Source organism: Gastrolobium bilobum, unplaced genomic scaffold, assembly GCF_033153095.1.
Source record: "Gastrolobium bilobum isolate Gb01-03AN ecotype WA unplaced genomic scaffold, APGP_CSIRO_Gbil_v1 utg500, whole genome shotgun sequence".
NCBI lineage: Eukaryota > Viridiplantae > Streptophyta > Magnoliopsida > Fabales > Fabaceae > Gastrolobium > Gastrolobium bilobum.
Genome location: NW_026896335.1, coordinates 97827 through 120326, shown reverse-complemented (window position 1 = coordinate 120326; position 22500 = coordinate 97827). Strand labels below are relative to the sequence as shown.

Below are 22500 nucleotides of genomic sequence, written 5' to 3'. Positions count from 1 at the left end.
TATTGAACACCATTTATGGAGAGGGAATGCATGGTAGAGAGAAGCATCAGCAGTTGTCTGGGCTGAGAGGTTGCATTCTCAGTTGGTGGTAAAGAACTTTAGAATTTGAGAACTGTTCTTTTTATTTTCTCTGAATATCAGACCTTGATGAAAGTACATTGATATATAGATAGATGACTTCACAACTAATTTAGTCATCATATCTTCAGAAGATAAAGATAAAATCCTAAACACTAGAAAACAAAATCTTAATCAACAAACAGATTAAATAAGCTCTAAGATAAAACAAACTAAACAAACTTCAAACAGACTAAAAAACAAATCTAACTAGTTATCAGAATTCTAATTAATAACAGCAACACAGATAATGATCAACATAAATCTAATCTTCATGATTCGCATATCTTGTTCTCTAACAACACTCCCCCCTCAAGCTGGACGATAGATACCTAGCATACCAAGCTTGTTAAACTCTTCGAACTTAGCTCTTGAAAGGGACTTGGTTAGAATGTCTGCAACCTGACTTCCTAATGAGACATATTGAAGACTAATGATCTTGGACTCAATCTTTTCTTTGATCAAATTTCTATCAATTTTCACATGCTTGGTTCTGTCATAATGAATAGGATTATTTATAATCCTTATAGTGGCCATATTCTCGCACAAAATTTTCATAAGGAGTTCACGATTGAGATATAGTTCCTTAAGGAACCGTACAATCCACATTCCTTCACATGTTCCTAAGGCAAGTGCCCTATATTCGGCTTCAGCACTACTTCTAGCAACTACTAGCTGTTTTTGCTTCTCCAGGTGACCAAGTTGCCCTAAACATATGTACAATACCCTATTGTGGACCTTCTATCAACTACCACTCCGGCCCAATCAACATCGGTGTAAATGGTGATATCTCGTTTATTAGTTTTCTTGAAGTACAATCCTTTTCCTGATGTCATCTTTAAGTACCTCAAGATCTTGTACACTGCGCCTCCAAGTGTTCTTGATTTGCATTATTCATAAATTGACTCACTACACTAACAGAGAAACTTATATCTAGCAGAGTATGAGTTAAGTAGATCAATTTTCCAACAAGTCGTTGATATCTTCCCGTGTCAACCGGGGAACTCTCTTGTTTGATCCCTACTTTGTAATTAGCTTCCATGGGAGTAACCGTGGGTTTGCAGCCTAGCATCCCAGTCTCTTCTAGAAGATCAAGCGTATATTTTCTTTGAGAAACTAAAATACCTTTGCTTGTTCTAGCAACCTCCATGCCAAGAAAATAATGAAGTTTGCCTAGATCCTGCACTTCAAACCTTTCGGCCAAAACACCCTTCAATTTGTTTATGTCATTAAACCAATCACCGATAATTATGATGACACCAACATAAACAATTAAGATTGTGTAAATCAATCTTAACAAATGAAGTGTGATCAGTTTGGCATAGCCTGTATCCTTTGGACTTGAACTTGACCACAGATGTGAACTTGTCAAACCATGCTCTTGGTGACTATTTGAGACCATATAGCGCTGTAAGTAGTTTGCATACCTTTTTCAGCCCATGACTATGCTCCACACCTTGGGGAATCTTTGTATAGACTTTCTCCTTTAAATCACCATTCAAGAAAGCATTTTTTACATCCATTTGCCAAAGAGGCCAATCCTGACAGGCTGCAATTGACAATAATACCTTAATAGAATTGAACTTGGCTACGGGGGCAAAGGTCTCTTGGTAATCAATACCTTGAGTTTGAGTGAATCCTTTAGCTGTTAATCGAGCTTTGAAGCGGTTGATACTCCCATCTTCATTATACTTGATGGTGAATATCCATCTAGAGACTTCCCAAGAGGCATATCCACGATCTCCCATGTCCGATTCTTCTCAAGAGCTGTTAGCTCTTCTTTTATAGTAGACCTCCATATCTCTTGGCCTATGACTTCTCCAAATGAAGATGGGACAAATTGCTTATCCACATTTTGAACAAAAACCTGCATCTTAGAGGACAGATTAGCATAAGAAATATAATTGCTTATGACATGTTTGGTACAGCTCCTAACTCCTTTCCTTAAGGCAACTGGCAGCTCCTTGTCGTCTTCACAATTAGGATTTGGAACTAGGGAAGTGTATTCATTTTGTGCTGGACATATGATGGCTTCCGGTGCTGATTCTGCTGCTGGATGAGATCTGGCTTCTGCCTCCGAGAATAAACAAGTATGGATTTTTCACCCATGGCATGATTATCAGGATTTTCTGGAGAATGAAGGTTGGGTATAAATTCTGGCTCAGTTTTTGGTGCAGAAAGAAGGTTTTCTGGTTCAGGTTCTGATAGTTTACTTGCAACCAACCATTCTTGGTTAGTCATGGAAGGAGATACAGGAGCAGGTTCAAGTTCTGATGTTATCTCCCCCTGAATGGTTGGTTTAAGGTAAAAAGGTTGGGTTTCAAAGAAGGTAACATCCATAGTAATGTAGAGACATCTATTGCTAAGGGGCATAGCATTTGTACCCCTTTTGTGCTGATGAATAGCCTATAAACATACACTTGATAGCTCTAGGGTTAAACTTCCCACCTTGATCATAATGTACAAAGATCGTGCAACCAAAAATTTTAGGTGGCAAGTTGGATATAGGTGGCAGTTGTGGGTAAGTGAGGAGGAGTTGTTTGTAAAGGGATAAAAAATTTAAAACTCTAGAAGGCATTCTGTTTATGTGGTAGGTGGCAGAAAGGATGGCTTCCCCCAAAAAATATTTAAATGTATTAGAGGTAAGGATAAGAGATCTAGCAACTTCTAAAAGGTGTCTATTTTTTCTTTCTGCCATCCCATTTTGTTGAGGGGTATGAACACAAGAGCTTTGATGAATGATCCCATTATTTTGGAGTTATATGGTGGGTTCTGCATTAAAATAATCACGAGCATTATTTGATCTCAAGACTTGAATATGGGTTCGAATTTGATTTTGGACCAGCAAGTGAAAGCTCTTAAAGGATCTGGTAACCTCAGATTTGGATTTTAAAAGATACACTCATATCATTCTTGTGTGGTCATCAATAAAAGTAACAAACCACTTTGCCCCATTAATATTCTTTGTAGTTGCAGGACCCCAAACATCACTATGGATGAGAGGAAAAGGTTTGCTAAGATGATATTCTTGAGGAGGATAAGAAGAACGCACATGCTTAGACAATTGACACACTTCACATAAAGGAAAATCAGAAATTTTATTCAATAAATCAGGGTACATCTTTTTCATGTATTGAAAATTAGGATGTCCTAATCTATAATGCCAAAGAAGTGCTTTGTCTGACTTGTTTGTGGTTTGCCATGTAGGTTATGCTTCCTTCCTTCTTCCCTCGGGTTGAGTAACATGATAGAGGCCTGCATATGTCCTAACACTTAAAACATAGCCATTGGAATCAAATGTTACCATACATGTGAAGTCTCTAATAAGTCTGGAAACTAAAATAAGATTACAGGTCAGCTTTGGGACAAATAACACATTAGTTAGGCTTAATTCTGGTGACAATCTAACCATTCCAACGCCTTCTACTTCCATCAAACTTCCACTTGCTATTTTAACAATCTGTTCAACATGATAAGGTGTATAGCTAGAGAGAAGGGATAAATTACACGTCATATGATCATTGGCTCCTGAATCTACCAACCAAGTCTCGGAATTGGCAGAGTTGGTGTGCAAGGCTTTAAGAAGAGTACCTGATTGAGCCACTGCTCCCATATAGCATTTTTGTCAAGGTTGCAGGATGATATCATTTTCTGAATACTCTCCAACTGCTCTTTGCTAAACATCCCATCTCCTTAATTAGTCTGATTGGTATCTTCAGTTATAGCAGCAAATCCACATTGATTTCTCCCTTGTTTTGGTTTCCAGTTGGCAGGTTTGCCATGTATTTTCCAGCATGTATCCTTGGTATGGCCCGGCCTGTTGCAATGATCGCACCATGACTTGCCATTCCTTCTAGGTTTGTTTTCAAAGAACGTTGGTTTTCCTGCAATAAAAGCACTCCCCTCCGCGTTTGTTTCATGTTTATAGGAACTGTTAGTCAGTTGTTGCCTACTTTCTTCCCACCTAAGTTCAAAAAACACTTCTCGCATGGATGGTAAAGGCTTAGTAGCCATTATTCTGCTCATGGAAGAATCATAGATAGGATTGAGTCCCAAAAGGAGTTGATATATTTTGTCTTTCTCAACGATCTTCTTGGAGAGTGCAACATCAGCAGTGTTTACCACTCGTGAATGTCATAAAGATCTAGTTGTTGCCAATATTTCAGCAAGGTGTTGTAGTAGCAGGTCACATCTTTGTCCTCTTGTATGAGATCCTTCAAGATTCCCTTAATTTGGAATAAAGCTGCCGTGTTGTCTTCCTTAGAGAATGATTCACGAACTCTATCCCAAATTTCCTTTGCAGTGGAACACAACATGTAAGTCTCACCGATCTCAGGTGTCATGGAATTCACAAGCCAAGACATAACTTGGTTATTTTCTCTCTTCCATTTCTTATAATTTGGATCTGTGGAGGCCGGCTGTACAGCATCTCGCGTTCCAGTGAGGTAATCTTCTTTCCCACGGCCACATATAAACATCTTCATACTCCTGGACCAAAGAAGGTAATTTCCTCCATTGAATCTGTGTCCAGTAACCAACGGCGCTAGACTGTCATTGGGAATTACGGGAGCAGGATCTGGAGACTCTTGATTATTAGGATTTGGAGGCTGATGTGATGTTGAGGATGTCATATACTGGGAAGTAGTCTGGTAGGCCCTCATTGTGCTAAATTGAAATTTTGACGTGATTTGTTCAGGTCCTTGGATGAGAGCTTTGATACCATAAAGAAATATAGAATTTGAGAACTGTTCTTTTTATTTTCTCTGAATATCAGATCCTGATGAAGGTACACTGATATATAGATAGATGACTTCACAACTAACTTAGTCATCATATCTTCAGAAGATAAGATAAAATCCTAAAAACTACGAAACAGAATCCTAATCAACAAACAGATAAAATAAGCTCTAAGATAAAATAAACTAAACAAACTTCAAAAAGACTTAAAAAAAATCTAACTAATTATCAGAATTCTAATTAATAACAGCAACACAGATAATGATCAACATAAATCTGATCTTCATGATTCACATATCTTGATCTCTAACAACAGGTGGCAATGGTGGGATCCACACAATCCCAATGGGACCTGTGTAGCCTTCTAGAAGGTGATGATCAAACGATTCCAGCCCAAGTATGATCTAGATCATCCTATATTCATCTAGAATAGGTAACTAAAACTTTTGGAGCTAAAAATCTTGGAGCAAGAGATTACTCAGAGTTGAGGTGACAATGATCATCAGAAGCCAAGAGCAATCTGTTCTTGACATTTCTGTTCGAAACGCCAAAATCCCCTTAAAGTGTGTTTGTAATAATAAATTGGGATTTAATTTGTAAATCAAAGTGAATATTAAAAAACATGAAATGATTTATTTTTAAAGTTTCATGGATTTCAATACTTTAGATTTAGAAATTCTATTAAATGCCGTAGGATTTGTTGAGATTTGATATTAAACAAATAGTTTATTTCACCTTTCCTAACTTTTTTTATTTTACCTCTCTAAAGGATAAAATTGTAAAATAATAAAATCAATTCTATTTAGTTTCCTTATTTTCTCTGCCATATCAACTTATCAAAAAAACAAACAACCAGTAATAACAATGAACATTCACCGCGTTACGTTTTTACTATTCACTGATGACATGTGGCCATACCTTCCCAAGATATCCCCAAGCACCAGCTAGAGATACATTCAATTGCAACCCTCTAATCAAAGCATGTTGATTTAGTGCTTTATGATCAGACAAACATCCCAATGCCACCCAGAACTCATAATTGCCACCCTCAAGTAGCAAGGCTCCCATAGACATCTTCTCTGCCAGCTGCCTGCTAAAACAACTAAGTTGAGAGGAGAACAACATGAAGAAATTCATTAAACATAATCAGATTACATAGATCATACCATGAGTTTAGGTCTTGCTTGTAATTCTCGTTCAATGACGTAATAAGATCTGAAGTTACTGCAATGTCAGCATAAATATTTGCTTGCCATGGAGACAAGTGCAAGGCTCGTTGATATGAAAACCTAGCACGTTTTGAAGCCAAAAAGCAGGTCTTCCTCCAAGAAATGATAGAAGCATTGAAAGCTTCGTTATTAGATTCCAATTCTTGGGCCTCCTCAATCCAAGGATAACATCTTGCATATGAAAGCTACCACAGACCAAAATAAGATAGCATTAAATATTACATGAGCAGAGAAGAAAAGTTTGAGATTTGTCATGATACCAACATATTGACATGAATTTGTCATGCAATCAATTCAATCCAAAAACTTAAGCTGCTAGGTAAAAATAGATAGATGATTTTATATTTTCTAACACACCTCCATATATAAGAGCTTGTTGGAGTTAGAAGCTAGACAATGCACACGCCCCACCTATGTGTGCTAAAAAATTCCACAATATTTATTACAATATTATTATAATGGGGCGAAAAAGATTGAACTCTAAACCACATGGTTTAGAGCCTACGACCAAGTGGTTTAAAGTTCAATCATTGTTGCCCCCATTCTTCAAATAAAAAAGTTGAATTTAAGCATAAGATAACCAAAATAAAAAATAGGTGTGCAATATCCACACTTCCAAGCCCAAAAAAGATTCTCGTGTGAGAGGACTTGTCAAGAGATATAATAAAACCATTTGTGTGCCTTTGACCAACAACTTAAGTTTTTGGGACAGTTGGTTGATTGACAAAAATAATCCAGAAAATAGAAAAATTTTAAAACAATGAAAACTTTTAAAACTGAAAAAGCAATGATACCTGAATATCACCATGTAGTTTCCAAATACACGAGATATTCCTTAAAAAATAAGCACTTGTGCTTGCAACCTCAGATGCTTCCTGCAGTCAGTTCAACGATGTTGCCCACATGTTGCCAAAATGGAAGAGTTTAACTTAATAATGTAAAAATTATCAAAAAATAATTCGAAGAGAAAAAACCTCTAATAATGTAGACCCCCACTTATATGCTCCCACATTAATGCAATCTTTTGCCAAACCAAGCAGCCCCAAAGCAAGTCCATATTGTGCAGGCACACAATGCGGTGAAATGTCCAGAGCTTGTTGAAATTGTTCAATTCCCTTCATGTAGAAAGTCCCCAGGGCGATTTTACACATATCTTTAATAAATAGAAACATCTAGACACTAATCAAACAACTTCATATATTCATCAGATGCAGTACACTCTCAGATTTTCACGTATGGATTTAAAGACAAACAGAACAGCTTATACCATCTTCTGCACTTCCTAGTTGCTCTGATTTGATAAATATAAAAAATCAAACATAAATCCTGCCATAACAAGAAGGGGAAAAAAAATTCCATAGCAAGGGGGTAGGAAAATACTAAATTCAAAATCCCAGATACTGCTAAATCAAAGCCCCTACCATTTCTTTTTTCCCTGCACAACTGCTTGTCATCCCCTTTCTACCTTTAATTACTTGATTTAAAAGGGCATACTCCAATGCACAAGGCTTCTCGACTTGCAAGTGTAGAGGCGAGGGTCGATTGTACGCAACCTTACTCTTATATTTTTGCAAAAAATATTTCCTAGACTTGAACCTGTGACTTTCCAATCACAAGGAGTAAGTTACCGCTGCTCCAAGGCTCGCCCTCACCTTTAATGACTTGACTTATAAAAATAAAAAAGTAAATACAGGCCCAGCCAAATTTCTATTCAGCCATGGTCAAGACAAATCAGTGTTCACATCATATGCACCATATCAAACAACCCTCTCTATCCTGCATAGAAGGTGGTCCGACATGTCATATAAGCTTTTGCATTTTGTTGATGTTAAGAACCTTGAGCCAAATTTTTTGTGCTTTTTATTTTAATTCCACTTTAAAGTGGGGAGCGGTGAGGATCGAACTTGTAACCTTATAGTCACTCAAGCTCTGATACCATGTAAAGAACCTTGGGATAAACTCCACATTAGTTGGCTCATACAACCAATGTGGGACTATATATCTTAACACGCCCCCTCACACAAGAGCCCATTGGGCTTGAAGAGTGGATGATGCAATAGGCCCAGCCTACCTGTGCTAAGAAATTCCACAAGAGAAAATGGGAGGCGGGGAGGTTTGAACCCGGGACATAAGGCTCTGATACCATGTTAAGAACAGTTGAAATTATTGATATAATGTGTGTAAAATAGAACGTAGTAAAACCTATTTATACTAAGAATTAGGTCAAGTACTAGTGTAGCACTAATAGTACAAGCCCAAACTCACTAATACAATAAAACACCTAATCCTAGTTAAATAAGGAAATAAATTAGAAAAACATAATGAAATTAGGGAACAACTCCTAAGTTTGCTTCCTCAATTAAATAACTAATTGATTCCATAGTGTATTATGAAGATCTTGGAAGATATTTTAAGATACAATGAAAGGTGAAGATATTCTAACATTTTCCCTCATGCTAAAGCTTGTGATAAATAAACAAGCAAAAAGAAAATAGTCCTAAAAATAATGTTGGTCCTTTAAATCATTTTTGGAAAGACAACTAAGGGATGCTGGAGAGGCAAGATGCATGATGAGCACTATTGGAAAATAGCTTAGCAAAAATCGTTGGAATGACACCAACCAGAAGAGCTGGTTGAAATGTTGTATGGCCGATGCTGAGGAAGAAACATCATTGGAAAGATGTACTGTAAAAAGGACATGTTTTGAAGACTCACGGAAGAGATAGCAGAAGTGACATAGAAAGACGCGGATAGACTAAAAAACCCTTAAATTTTTTCTGTTACACATTTAAATTTAGGACAAAATTGACATTTTGCCTTATGACAGCAATATGGCCACAAATACGATCGCAATGGCCACTATTGCCTTCCGGTGCGGCGTGGTGCGGTTTCTTGAGGTGAGGCACCGCAACTCACATACGGCGCGGCTCGCGGCGTTATTGCGGCGCAATTAACTACTATGTTTTAAACTAGTTTTGAAATTTTCCAAACACCCCCTTAGGCCAAGTACTAGTACAGTACTACTAATACAAGCCCATGCCCAATTATACAATAAGACTATTAACATTAATTAAATAAGGAGACAAATTAAGAACCACAATGAAACCAAGAAACAACTCGTAAGATTGCTTCTTCAATTATAGAACTAAGCCAACTAACTGATTCCACAATAAGTTATAAAGATCTTCTATGATATTCTACAATATTTGAAGATATATACAAGATACTCTGAGATATTCTAACCTGTTATAACAGTGTTTGGTAAAATGCAAATCAATAGTAACATGTTAAAGAGATAGAACAACCAATAACCACCATGGACAGAAGTAAGCAAATAATACAACTTTTTTAGCTATACACTGAAAACAAGCAGATAAGTTTCCATGTTCTCTTGAATCACTGTGTTAAGCTCCAACTAACATGATCAAATTAATACTGTCAAATGTCAATCATGCCATAGGAATTAGGAAAAAGGCAGATTACATACATCTTCCAGTCATATTACCGTCATTGCATCAAACTGAAGGAAAACAAATGGAAGGAGGAAATTCAACCATTGACAACAAGAATTTTGGACAAGAAAGACATCAGGATAATGACTAATGACTAGTGAAGTTACCTTTTTAAATGAACCAAGTGTCAAAGAGATATTTCCACTTTCAACCAAAGCAAAGACCATCTTATTATCCAACTCAATTGCACGGCCATAAGACTGATGGAGTATCAAAACAGTGGTAGAGTGATCAATCATCCAGATGATATAAAAGGAATCGAAGCAAAGAGTTACCTTTACGGCAGCAGTAAACCTGCCCAGTCGCTGATAAGCAAGGCCCAAAGCCTATAGAAAAATTAATATATATTTAAAAACCGTAAAAATGGAAATCCAAAGAAAGGAAAAAGAAGTGAAATTACTTCCCACAAATCAGCACATGTAGGATAGCCTCGTATGGCATGTTGAAGACTCTGAACAGCTTCAGACCATTTCTTTTGATGAACCTGTTAAGTTATGAATAAAAATTAATAAATGCCAAGTGTCAATCTAATATAATCGACGATAGATTTTATGAGGATATAGTCCAAGGTCAACAGAATTTCAACAAAATTGAAAATTAAATTATTTGATCTAGTTTGTTATGAAAATGTTACAGAATGCAGTTGTTAAGTGGGTCGATAATTTAGCTGAAGTTCTTTAAATTGTTAATTGAAGAATGTTTACCAAAGTTTTCAATTTATGGAGCAAGGGGGTTAAGTTCACTAAAAAGATGGATGTGGGTGTAATCTACACAAGAGAAGGCGTAACTGTGATTCTGCCTTAGTAGATTTATAGAGAAGCAAAAGAAATCGGATGAAAAAACCTGCAGGAAGCCCAATCTGCGGAAAGCCCAGAAAGCCCTCGGTGATATTTCAGAAGCTTCCCGGCACACCGCCACCTCCAAACTATCTTTACCTCTTTGGTCAAGTAAATTGCACAGAGCTTCCTGATATGAAAAAAATCCAGAGTTATGTGAGACGAAGCTGAATTATCACTTCCATTTCCATAATGATAAGGCAGTTATTAAACTTTAAAATGGAACTGAAGAGAAAAGAATAGGCTTACCCCAGAATCGAAATCATCAGGATTGAGAGCTACAGCTCGTTGGTAACATTTAACGGCTCTCGGAGTATCAAGGGAAACGCGGCCATAATAATGGCCCAGAAATTTGAAAGATTCTCCATTCTTAGGGTTCAATTTGGCCGATAGAACAAAATGTTCAGCAGCTTTTTCCTTGGTTTCCTTCGCTTCTCCTCCTTTTTCCCATAAGAATAAGCCCTGAATCATCGTATACATATATTTTTTTAATAAGTGAATAACTCGAATAAAGAAGTAAAGAACGAAAGCATACAATCTCAAAATGTAGCGAGGCGTCATCTGGGGAATCCTGCAAGCGTCGGAAGAGATGTTCTGCTCCTTCTTCCTTCTGAGAGAATAAAATAAAATAAAAAATAAATAAATTGGAATAAGTTGCCAGCACCGATGCTGATTGATGAAAGAAGCAGAGACGTAGCACCACACACACGGAAGAACTGAGAACAGGAAACACAAAAGATAAGAACGCACCATGTGAGTTTGGGAGTCCATCAGGGTTACGGGCCGAAGTCTTGGAACTCGAAGGACACTGACTGCAGAACCAATTTACATGAAGCAATACTCGTCAGACGTTACCAAGAAATTGAAAAGAATGATAAAATGTATTTTTGGTATAACATGTAATACTTATTTTTAATTTTTAATTTTATATATACTTTTTTTACTTTATATATAATCATTCTTAATTTAATTTTTTTTTTGGTAATCAATTTAATCTTTATTCATATTAATGTTGTAAAATTTTGCATAAATTATAATGCATTGAAGTAAGTAATAAAACTAAAATCACATATACAAGCTATAATTTTTTTTTTCAATATTTACATTTGAAAGTTATTTTAATTTAATGCATATATATATAAATATATATATATATATATATATATATATATTATAATAACTTTATATTGAATTCTTGATATTATCATAATAATATATAATAGGAAATAAATTAAAATTCATAACATACATAGGAATATTTTTTACAGAAATTATAAAAAAATTAAATAAAAAAAGGATGATAAATATAACGTGCAAATAAATTTATATCATAATATAACATCACAATTACATATTAATATATAAATTAAGCGAAAAATATTTCTGCAATTAATGCAGATAAGTTATCTGTATTTATTCCTAGAACGACGTCATTTTGGTATTGAAATCTTAAAAAATTTAAATATAAAGATTATTATAACCCTGAAATAAATTAAAATTACAAAAATACCATTATTTTCGTCCCGAAACGACGACCTATTGGGCTTACTGCAGATAACTTATCTGCAGTAACTGCAGAAAAAGCGAACCCATAAATTAATAACATACAGAATAATTTATATATATATATGGCAAAATGATTTGTAATGTGACTGCATATAAGCATTGGTACAGTCACGTAAAAACTACGTCATTTTGGGTGGGATAAAGGAAGTTCTTGTTTAAAATTAATTATAGAAAATAAAAATATTATATTTATTTTCACCTTTGTAAGGTTATGATTCCTCATATTTAATGTTTTATATTTATTTTCACCTTTGTATGGTTATTATTCCCCAAATTTAATGTTTTTACATTATAAAACAACGTCGTATTGGGCTTACTGTAGATAATTTATCTACAGTAACTAGCTTATCTACAGTAACTGCAGAAAAAGCGAACTCATATATATATATATATATATATATATATATATATATGGATAGGATATTCTACCTATCATTTTTCTGCCTACCACTTTAAAACACCATTAGATCATAATCTTAACTAACATTTATCTTTCTCTCTCTTCTTCTTTCTCTCTCTTCTTAAGATTATAATCTAATGATGTTTTAAAATGATAGGCAAAGGTAGCTAGAAAATATGGTAGGTAGAATAACTTATCCTATATATATATATATATATGGGTTCGTTTTTTCTGCAGTTACTGCAGATAAGTTATCTGCAGTAAGCCCAATACGACGTCGTTTTGGGGCGGAAATCATGGTACTTTTGTAATTTTAATTTATTTCAGAGTTATAATAGTCTTTATATTTAAATTTTTTAAGATTTCAATACCGACGTCGTTTTGGGAATAAATGCAGATAACTTATCTGGATTAACAGCAGAAACATTTTTCCTTATATATATATATATATATATATTTATATATAAGTTTAATATTTTTGTTTTTAGTACAAAATTTTTTTTATCTATCTGCTCATATAAAAGTAAATGAGTCTCGTTAATCTTTTCTCTCTTATCTTTAAATAGAACCTACTTATTTTTATATGAGTATAACAGATAAATTTTTTCTATAGCAAAAACAGATATACTTTAGGAATAATATAGTAAGTATCTCGAGAAACTTCAAAACTATATCATTTTGGCAATTGTGAGAATCAATGGAGCATATTTTATGAATTTTTTTATTTATTTATGGCTTTAATGTTTCCATAGTAATGTAAATTAGTTATCTATATTCGCTCTCAAAATAGTGTTGTTTTGGGTTGAAAAATTAAAAAATTATAATGAAAAAGACTATTATAACATGAAATAAATTATATTTACAAAAATATTTTGATTTTCGTCTCAAAACGACGTCCTTTTAGGTTCAACGTAAATAAGTTATCTACATTGACTATAGAAAAGTGAACCCTTTATTTATTATATAAATTTTACCAAAACACATTTCCTAAATTCTCTAAATTCTTAATTCTTTTTTAATGTTTATCATTTAAAGATAAGAGAGAAAAAGAAAACATGAGGTTTATATGGTTTTATTTATATATAAGAGATAAAATTATTTCCTATAACATAAGAAATACTAATCTCATATATATAGAGAGAGGGAGGATCCACTTATTACCAGTAAAGTATACCACCTTTACAATTAATTTGATCACCGTTGGATTAAACTTAATTCTAATGGCTCATGATTAATTCTTATAATCTTAATTTTTTACCTTTCATTCTCTCACATCTTCTCTCTAGGTCTCCGTATTTGATCTTTTTTTTTCTAAGGTTGACAACAGATGTTAGCCATGAAGATGGTTTTCTTTTTGGTAAATTTATACGTGAAAGGAACTACACATAATCCTATTATTTTTGGACCATTTCTCTTTCCACGTCAACATCTCAACAGCATTATTGTTCTTATTCTTATTATTATTATGCTCTCTTAGCTTAGATGGAAGGTGAATAAAATAAGGGTTTAAGTTTTCTTATGTTGTAGGATTGTAGGAGATAAAAAAAGTAGAGAGAAGTTAAATGTGGGTCCCATATTTTATATTAAAAAAGAAAAGAAAAATTAATTGGCACGGAAAACGAATTAGTGTAGGAAAATGATGTACTCTTATGTAGCATAAGAGTAATATTTCCCATAAAATAATACCGTGAGCTAAGCCGTGAAAGCATGTCCAGTGATCGTCATCCACATGGCGTAAATAAGAACTTTGCCTAAATCTAAATCATTCTCTTATTTCTATGATTTATAATTAGCATACCGATATTGTTATATCTACTACCACTACTAGAAAAATCCTATATAGCGAGGGAATTGTTATGCAAATTTCATCGCTAATTGCGAGGGAATTTGCGAAGAAAAGTAATAGCGAGGATGAAATTAGTGATGGAAATTTCATAGCAATTTCTTCGCTATATAGAATTTTTCTAGTAGTGTACAGAGCATGATCTTTTACTGTTATAATTATTTTTATTTGAATAACAAATAAAATCAGCAAGCTTCCTACTCGCCTTTTCACTGCTGTAGTATACCTGCATCTTGTACATAAAATCGAAAAATAAAATGGAAGAACATTGCGAGTTGTGAACCTTTTCGTAGAGATTTTCGCCCTTTAAAATTTCTTAAACATGTTTTTCGGCCTTTTCACGGTTTTTAATTACATGTTTCAAATAAATCATGTTTCGGAGTACCTTGAAATCGAAACAATAAATCGAGATGGATCGTAAAAACGGATTCAACGTCTCTTGTGAACTTTAGAAAAAAAGGATCAAATACGGAGACCTACTGGAGAGAGTTGTGAGAGGATGAGAGAAGATGTGAGACAATGAAAGGTAAAAAATTAGTATTATAAGGATTAATCGTGAGCCATTAAATTTAATTTTAATACAACTGTGATCAAATTGGTTGTAAAGGTGGTATACTTTAGTGTGGTAAGTGGATCCTCTTTTATATATATATATATATATATATATATATATATATATATATATATATATATATATATATATATATATATATAGGATCCTTTGGCATCAGTGTTAAATTTGAAATTTGACACATCATCTGAGAGCCATTAGATCAAAAAAGATCAATGGTATCAAATGCTTACAAATCAGAGTCGTTGATCTTTTTTGATCTAATGACTCTCAGATGAGATGTCAAATTTTAAATTTGACACTGGTGTCAAAGGACCTTATATATATATATATATATATATATATATATATATATATATATATATATATATATATATATATATATATATATATATCTTATGTTGCATAAGATAAACATGCTTTCCACACATACAAAGTGGAGGTGGGTCCCACATGTATTTTCACTCTCCTTTTGCATGTGGGTCCCACTTGTAATTTTATTTCTATAACATGATATAATTATTTTCCTACAACATAAGATAAATATAATCCATATCTATTATTCTAAAGGAATTCCATTTGTTGGAAAGTTTTGCCATGTGTCACTTCCTCCTTGCATCTCATATTTCTGTTCACACCATACCCACTTAAAAACTTTCCTCCTTTGGCAAATTCGAATTATTAAATATTTTAAACATTTTAAAATACGAAAAAAATGTTGAATTGAGTTTTGATTCAATTGAGTTGCGGTGGCAGACATTTCATTCAATTTCCAAATGTCTCAGTCCTCATTCAATGTCTCACTTAGTTGTTTCATTTAATGATGATTTTTACATTGGAATTGAGAGGCTCTTTTAAAATTTGAAATTCAAACTGATCATGATTTTTCTTTTTTCTTTTTTTTTTGTAATTAACTGATCATGATTTCTACATTGGAATGATCATCTCTTTTAAAATTCAAAATATGATTTTGATTTAAATTTTGAAATATTTTGATTTCATTTTTTAAATTCAAATTGTAATGGTGGGAAAAAAAAAATTAAGGTGTTTAGGTGGCAGACAACTCTCATTTAATCTCTGACTGCTTTTCTTTTGTTGCTTGGGTTTATAAGAAGGAACGTGGGAATAGAAATTTTGTTTTTCCCTCTGGTATTCCATTTTTGCTAATTGTTTCTTTTAGAGGAATCGGTTCTTTCTTTTCTTCCTTTTTCGTTCTCCCCTACGAAATGTTTTCAACCTATGATTTTATAAAGGATCTTAATCCTACCAAGGAGGACTGGAGGATTAAGGTTAAAGTGGTTCGATCTTGGAAGGTTCCTAATTTTCAACGTAAGGATTTTGACGACAATGTTGAGATGGTTCTTTTGGATGAACGGGTAGTGCTGGTTGTTCTTCCTTTGTTCTTTATAATCTATTGTCACTTTGTCTTTGTTGTCGTAGCATGTTTTCGTCTCTGTGTCTGTTTTTATGATTTTCGTTTTCGTTGTTTCAATTTTGGCTTTCACTTTTTTTGTAGGGTGGAAGGATCCATGCTACTGTCAAATGATCTTTGCAGATCCGAAAAAATCTGCGATAGAGAGGTGTATTTTATAGGTCCAGACTCTACAATGTAATGGATGCACTGTTATGAATGACTGATATAATGTATTAGGCTCTAAAATGCTTTTACATCTTTTTTTAATTCATTTGTGTTATTGACTGTAGTGTGAACTGTACATATTGTTAGTATATGGGTGTAACATCCCGAACGCTGACGAGGGCGGGAAGTGATCGCTGGTACGAAAGGGCATGGACAAGGAGCGGCTCCTGACAGGCTTCCAGCGGGGGGTTACATGCATGAATGAATCGAATCGACACCCGAAAGAGAGGGATTCCAAAGACTGTGCAGGTGTGAGACTGCACAGTTTGGGATAACTTATAAGAATTAATTGGTACTACCTATGCTAACAAGATGCATCTGCTTTTTGGTAGCCCGGAACGGAAGAACTCCGTAGTTAAGCGTGCTTGACTTGGAGCAATTCTGGGATGGGTGACCTCCTGGGAAGTTTTTTCAGGAAGTGTGCAAGTGAGGAAAAAGCACATTGAAAAGTCTCGTGTTAGTATGTGGGGATAGTCATTGATTCTTGAAGCAGTCATTGATTCTTGAAGCGGTCATTGATTCTTGAAGCGGTCGAGCGTTACAAGTGGTATCAGAGCAGGGCATCTCATCCAGTACGGTGTGGTTCGAGGACGAACCAGTCGGAAGCTGGTGGGCATGTAACATCCCGAGCGCTAACGAGGGCGGGGAGTGATCGCCGGTGCAAAGAGGCACGTACAAGGAGCGGCTCCTGACAGGCTTCTAGCGGGGGGATACATCCATGAATGAATCGAATCGACACCTGAAAGAGAGGTATTTCAAAGATTGTGCAATATGAGACTGCACAGTTTGGGATAGCTTATAATAATTAATTGGTACTACCTATACTAACAAGATGCATATGCTTTTCGGTAGCCCATATCGAAAGAATTCCATAGTTAAGCGTGCTTGACTTGGAGCAATTCTGGGATGGATGACCTCCTGGAAAATTTTCTCGGGAAGTGTGCGAGTGAGGAAAAAGCACACTGAAAAGTCTCGTGTTAGTATGTGGGGATAGTCATTGATTCTTGAAGCGGTTGAGCGTTACAATGGGTGTCCTAGAGACAATCTTTTTAATTAAATAAGGACATAAGATGTGGACCTTTTTGTCGCAAATTGTAACACCCCAAATTCTGACAATTATTATAGCATAAATAAATTCAATAATTTTATAAATAACAGCGGAAGTTCAAAATAATCAAATTTGGGAAGTGTTACCGCCGCACTTGTACAGGGAGACAAGTGCAAAGCTAACTCTATTACAAATTTGATTATTTTGAACTTCCGCTGTTATTTATAAAATTATTGAATTTATTTATGCTATTATAATTGTCAGAATTTGGGGTGTTACAAAATGGTATCAGAGCCCCTGGTTCGGCTTGGGGTTTTCTTTTGATACTGACTCGAGGGATCAAAGATCCCGGAGTTAAATAAATACAAAAAAAAATAGGAAATAAAATAATAGGACATAAGATAAATAAATAAATCGAGAGAGGTGGGTAGTGAAGGGTTATTTTTCTTGTCCTTTAAATATGTTTTATTTCTTTGAACTTTTGATGATTATATGTTTGGAATTATTTTGTGATTTAAAATTATTATTGATATTATTCTTTAAAATTTTTATATACTATCTTTAGTAACTCGTTCTTATTTTAATAAAAGTTATTAGCTTTCTTTTAGAGTTGTTCTGGAATTGATTAAAAATTTTCTAGCAAATGAAAGATAATATATGCAATAAAAATTTCTATTTGTTTAAAGAAGATATTCAGTTTCGAAACTTTTTTTTCTAGCTTGGTTAAAGTTAACAAGTCATTAATTTGCAGTGTTTTAAATTTATTGTGTTCTATGTTGTCTTGTTTGCTTGGTTATGCATGACTCTTTGTTGTTTGCTTACATTTTTTTAATGGGGTTTCAAAAAAAAAAAATTAATTAAGTTTCGAGGACGAAACTTCTTTTAAGGAGGGTAGAATGTAATACCCCGTATTTTTATTAATACAATAATAATATAATAATAATAATAATAAACTATAAATTAGTAGTAATAATATATATATATTTATTTTTATTGGAAAAATAATTTTGATACTTTGTAATACTCTAGGTTATTAATAATAAAATAATATTAATATATATGTATATATATATATATTAGATGATAAATTATGATTAATTGATTTATTAATTGATTGATGATTTATGTATTTATGTTTGATTAGTAATGATTGATTAGTGATTTGTTTAGATATGATGAGTCAACAAACATAAATTGTTTAGATATGATGAGTCAACAAACATAAATTGTTTAGATATGATGAGTCAGCATTGAGTCAGTAATGTGTAAGCCCTAAACTTCAACTATAAATAGAGGTCTAGCCTAACCAAACCAATTTACTCTTCAACATTTCTCCACTACTATTCTCTCTTCTTAGTTCAAACTTAGTTTAATTTATTTTATATTCTTCTGATTACCAACTGGTTCTCTGCCCCAAATTACTCTTTTCTTCTAGAAGTTAGCGAAAACGGAGACCAGGTAATCCTAATCTCTAGGTTGTTGTAGATTTGTTGTGTATGAAATTTTATTGGGAGTGTCCTAATCTTTAGGTAGTTATATGTTCGATATATGTAATCCTAATCCCTAGAAAGTCATAGATTATATTGATATGAATTTTGGTATATGTAATCCTATTCGTAGGTTATTTCTTTTATATAAAACTTGGATGTAATCCTAATCCCTAGGTGTTTAGGTTATCTCTATTATATGAAATTTGGGTATAATCCTTATATGTAATCCGTAGATGTTCTTAATAGTTTGGTATGAACATTTCTATATATGTAGGTATTTGTTTTTTTTTAAATTTAAATTACAACATATGATAATTAGAATATTTTTGGAAAATTTTTATTATTTCAGAAATTATGATTATGTGCAATGTATGATATAAGATTTAATTCATGTCCAATATATGGATCTTATTGAATAATTATGAAAATTATGGAATTATACTGCTCTTTAAGAAAAACTTTCCAAATATGTGTTTTAATGATTGAATTTGAATATTTATATTATTAATAACTATGACAATTGATGTGATTAGATTATTTGAATGACGATGATTGGATTTGGATTTTTCTATGATGAATGTTGAAGATTTGAATTATCATATCCTTGAATAAATTGGAAAGTTATGATGATGATCGGATTTGGATTTTACTGTGATGAATGTTGAATATTTGAATTATCATATCCTTGAATAAATTGGAAAGTTATGATGATGATCGGATTTGGATTTTACTCTGATGAATGTTGAAGATTTGAATTGTTATATAAATTCAAAAATGTATGATAATAGTTGTTTGAATTATGATACTTTGGAAAATTATAATGCCCTTGAGTAACTCACTCATTTAAAGATGATAATACTTAAAGAATAAATAATTATGATTGAATCTTCCTGATTGTGTGTGTTTGTAATAAATTAATAGTGGGAGGATAACTTTGGGATGGTACCTCCTAAGGTGATGAACACAACTTTTGGGCTTTATGCCTCCGATGTGAAACTGATGTGAAAAAGATTGTATTCGTTCTTCCCAAAGTGGTGTCTGGCATAATGAACTTAAACATTATTAATAATGAAATTTGTTATTTGATTTGATTATGAAGAATGTCATTGAGTTGTGAATATTATCATATTGTGATTAATGTTGTGCTAAATATGTTAGTTGATAATTACCAAATACATTAAATGGACTTAATAAAGATAAATATTATATAATTGAATTTTGATTATTATATTGATATTTGATTTGATTAATGTGGAATTGATCTGAACACTATTTGAATTTGATTTAATTTGTTATTAATTACATTAATTGTATTTTGATTGGGATTACCAGCTTTGCTGACTTTTGTGTTTGTTTAACTGCAATGATCCTTCACGGGAGAGCAGATTTTCAGTGAAACATGTTGCAAAGGATGGGGCTAGCTGTGGACAGTGAGGATCACGACTCGTATATTTCTAGCTAGTTTTTAAGTTTAAAAATTTATGAGATGCATAAGACATATTTCCTTTAAAAAAACTGTAGTCTTAGATTTTTATTTGAATGTAATAGAGTTAGCCTTGCACTTGTCCCTGTACAAGTGCGGCGGTAACACTTCCCAAATTTGATTATTTTGAACTTTCGCTGTTATTTATAGAATTATTGAATTTATTTATGCTATTATAATTGTCAGAATTTGGGGTGTTACAAGGATAAGTGCAAGGCTAACTCTATTACAAATTTGATTATTTTGAACTTCCGCTGTTATTTATAAAATTATTGAATTTATTTATGCTATTATAATTGTCAGAATTTGGGGTGTTACACAAATAAATAATAAGCACTCTTTATCATGTTTCATATTTTGTCTCGATATTATTGTTAATATATTATGAATAAACTGGATAAACCCTTTGGAATAGAACATGTATTTCTTGAGTATCTGTGATGAGATCACGATTATGAGGATTCAAGGATACCGCACGTTTATTCCTAATTCTTTGTTCCTAGTCTAGAGACATTGAGAATGGGGACCAGTGATCTCGGATAAGACTAGCACGACTTATCTACTTGTATTTAGATACAAGGTAAAGACCTCATCTGCTACAGATATGGAGATGTCTTAGCTAAAGTCGTGGGTGGACCTATAAGGGTATAGCTCGCACTGAACAGACCGACAAAGAGACTATATGAGAAAATCTTACAGAGAGTATCATTAGAGCAGTCTCTTTATATTTGGGTATGTCTTTCCTTAGACCAGAAGTTATTACCTAGACTGTGTTCTAGAAGGCACGCTTTGACTGTATACCTCGTCTGCCTGAAACATGGAGACTCATAGGTACACTGTTGGGCTTGTCCTGAAAGAGCACAAGGGTAGGGTGATAAGCTGAAGGAATTCGTCAAATCTCTGTGAGAGATTAGGTTATCTGTAAACCGGAGAAATCGGGATGACATTTACAAGAACTCGGGAATCTATGCATAGTAAAAGAGATCATGAGATGATCTGCCGTTAGAGTCAGTAAATTGAAAATTCCCTATTTCGAATAAAGCTTACCCTAAACCGCAAGAGTTGATACGTTTCCTTACCCTAGGTTTAATGAGAAGGTAACCGAGACAAAAGGAAATACATAGGGCAACCAAATATGTGTAATATGATGATTATGTCATTAACCTAACTAGCTCTAGGGCAACAAAACATTGCTAGTGCTCTGTGTTGTGTTGTCATTAGATGGGTTGTGGGCTTGTTGGGCCCAAGCCCATTTATGTCAGTGGCTATGTTGGGCCTAATGAGTCACACACTAACACCTTATTGTCATGATAATATAGCATTAAAGGTATTGGGCCTAATAATGGTTGTTAGCCCAAGAAGAAGTTTGGAAGCCCGCCAGAAGGGAAAAGGGCGCATGGATCATGTAATGGGCTTGGATGGTCCAAGACATTACTAATTAATTTAATTATCAAATTTTTAAATTTTGAATTTTGAATTTTGAAATTTGAAATTTGGAATTTGAAATTTGAATTTTGAATCTTGAATTTTGAATTTTGAATTTTGAATTTTGAATTTTGAAATTTGAATTTTGAAATTTGAATTGTGAATTTAGAATTTAAATTTAGAATTTGAATTTAGAATTTAAATGTTTGAATGTTTGAATTTGAATTTTGAAATTTGAATTTAGAATTTAGAATTTGAATTTTGAATTTAAATGTTTGAACATTTGAATTTGAATTGGCTATGAAAAATTGTTTCATAACAAAAGGATAAGGCAAGATCTTGTTGGAACAAATCCCAAGTATCAAGAGGAGATCTTTGAGCATCATCCAAGGCTGATTTGGGGTCTTGTGATGGTCATATGATCAACCAAATGAGCTCCAATAAGATTTGGTTTGTTGAGAGAATAAGTGAGTGAGTTGATTCAAGTTTGAATGCAACTGCTTAACGTATCTGGACTGTTTTGAGGCTGAATGGGGCACACCATATGGCTGGCCATATGATGGTTGTTAAGTCAGATTTTTGTTGAGATATGCACTTGATATCA

The 22500-nt window shown here is 33.5% G+C and overlaps 1 protein-coding gene across 4 annotated transcripts in view; it reads right to left on the bottom strand.

Moving 5' to 3' along the window:
- The window catches only part of LOC133299068 (tetratricopeptide repeat protein SKI3), a 36491-nt gene extending 25241 nt beyond the window's left edge, over positions 1-11250 (bottom strand). For 3 of the 4 annotated variants that reach the window (XM_061498478.1, XM_061498480.1, XM_061498479.1), the window contains exons 1-11: positions 11182-11250; positions 10967-11041; positions 10681-10893; positions 10439-10561; positions 9996-10079; positions 9871-9921; positions 9703-9795; positions 7058-7198; positions 6878-6958; positions 6021-6268; positions 5773-5944 (exon numbers count right to left, since the gene is read on the bottom strand). In XM_061498478.1, the coding sequence (XP_061354462.1) occupies positions 5773-5944; positions 6021-6268; positions 6878-6958; positions 7058-7198; positions 9703-9795; positions 9871-9921; positions 9996-10079; positions 10439-10561; positions 10681-10893; positions 10967-11041; positions 11182-11202 (1302 nt within the window). In that variant the 5' untranslated portion in view covers positions 11203-11250. Of the gene's footprint in view, positions 1-5772; positions 5945-6020; positions 6269-6877; positions 6959-7057; positions 7199-9702; positions 9796-9870; positions 9923-9995; positions 10080-10438; positions 10562-10680; positions 10894-10966; positions 11042-11181 lie in introns of those variants that run through there. The other variant, XM_061498481.1, reaches the window with a different exon arrangement.
- Positions 11251-22500: the final 11250 nt, after the last annotated feature.